This window comes from Nicotiana tomentosiformis, chromosome 8, assembly GCF_000390325.3.
Source record: "Nicotiana tomentosiformis chromosome 8, ASM39032v3, whole genome shotgun sequence".
NCBI lineage: Eukaryota > Viridiplantae > Streptophyta > Magnoliopsida > Solanales > Solanaceae > Nicotiana > Nicotiana tomentosiformis.
The window spans coordinates 21,044,269-21,045,673 of NC_090819.1; the positions used below are offsets into that span (position 1 = coordinate 21,044,269).

At 45.6% G+C, this 1,405-nt stretch overlaps 1 protein-coding gene across 1 annotated transcript; it reads left to right on the forward strand.

Annotated features, from left to right (window-relative positions):
• Positions 1 to 568: 568 nt before the first annotated feature.
• LOC138897160 (uncharacterized) lies at positions 569 to 1,094 on the forward strand. Its single transcript, XM_070183118.1, has 2 exons — positions 569 to 858; positions 947 to 1,094. The coding sequence occupies exons 1-2, from the start codon at positions 569 to 571 to the stop codon at positions 1,092 to 1,094; spliced, it is 438 nt and encodes a 145-aa protein (XP_070039219.1).
• Positions 1,095 to 1,405: the final 311 nt, after the last annotated feature.

Consider the following 1,405-nt stretch of genomic DNA (forward strand, 5'->3'; position numbering starts at 1 on the left):
GAAGATAGAGGCGGTTCAGATCTGGTCCAGACCATCGTCACCTATTGAGATTCAGATTTTTCTCGGCTTGGTCGGATATTATCGTCACTTCATGGAGGGTTTCTCGTCCATTGTAGTGCCTTTGACTAGGTTAACCCAGAAGGGTGCTCCATTCAGGTGGTCGTATGAGTGCGAGGAGAGCTTTCTGAAGCTCAAGACTGCCTTGACCACAACTCCAGTTCTAGTTTTGCCTTCGACATCGAGTTCTCATACATTGTATTGTGATGCTTCTCAGATTGGTATTGGGTGTGTATTGATGTAGGAGGGGAGGGCGATTTCTTATGCTTCGCGCTAGCTGGAGCCTCATGCGAAGAAGTACCCTGTTCATGATTTGGAGTTGGCAGCCATCGTTCATGCATTAAAGATTTGGAGGCATTATCTCTACGGTGTGTCTTGTGAGGTATTTATGGATCATCGGAGTCTCCAACACTTGTTCAATCAAAAGGATCTAAATTTGAGGCAGCGGATATGGTTAGAGCTGCTAAAGGACTATGATATTACCATTTTGTATCATCCCGGGAAGGCAAATATGGTGGCTAATGCCTTGAGTAGAAAGGCGGTGAGTATGGGTAGCCTTGCATTTATTCTGATTGGTGAGAGATCGTTTGCATCATATATTCATGCCTTGGACAATCAGTTCATGAGGTTAGATGTTTCAAAGCCTAGTCGGGTTATAGCTTGTGTGGTTTCTCGGTCTTTCTTATTTGATTGCATCAGAGAGCGTCAGTATGCTGACCCCCATTTACTTGTCCTTAAGGACACGGTTCAACATGATAGTGCCAAGGAGGTTTCTATTGGGGATGGTGGGGTGTTGTTGATGTAGGGTCGTATTTGTGTGCCCAATGTATATGTGTTACGTGAGCTGATTCTTGAGGAGGCTCACAGTTTGCGGTATTCCATTTACCAGGTGCCGTAAACATGTACCAGGACTTGAGGCATCACTATTAGTGGAGGAGGATGAAGAAAGGCAAAGTGGAGTTTCTAGCTTGGTGCTTAAATTGTTAGTAAGTGAAGTACGAGCATCAGAGGCTAGGCAGTTTGCTTCAGAGGCTTGAGATTCCGGAGTGGAAATGGAAGCGTATTACCATGGACTTCGTAGTTTCGCTCCTACGGACTTCGAGGAAGTTTTATGCTATTTGGGTGATTATGGATCGGTCGACTTAGTCCGCGCATTTCATTCCAGTTGGGACTACCTATTCTTCAGAGCGGTTGGCTGAGATCTATATTCGAGAGATTGTTCGCCTTCACAGTGTGCCAGTGTCCATCATTTTAGATTAGGGCACGCAGTTCAACCGTAGTTTTGGAGAGCAGTGCAGCGAGAGTTAGGCACACAGGTTGAGTTGAGTATAACGTTCCACCCTACGGA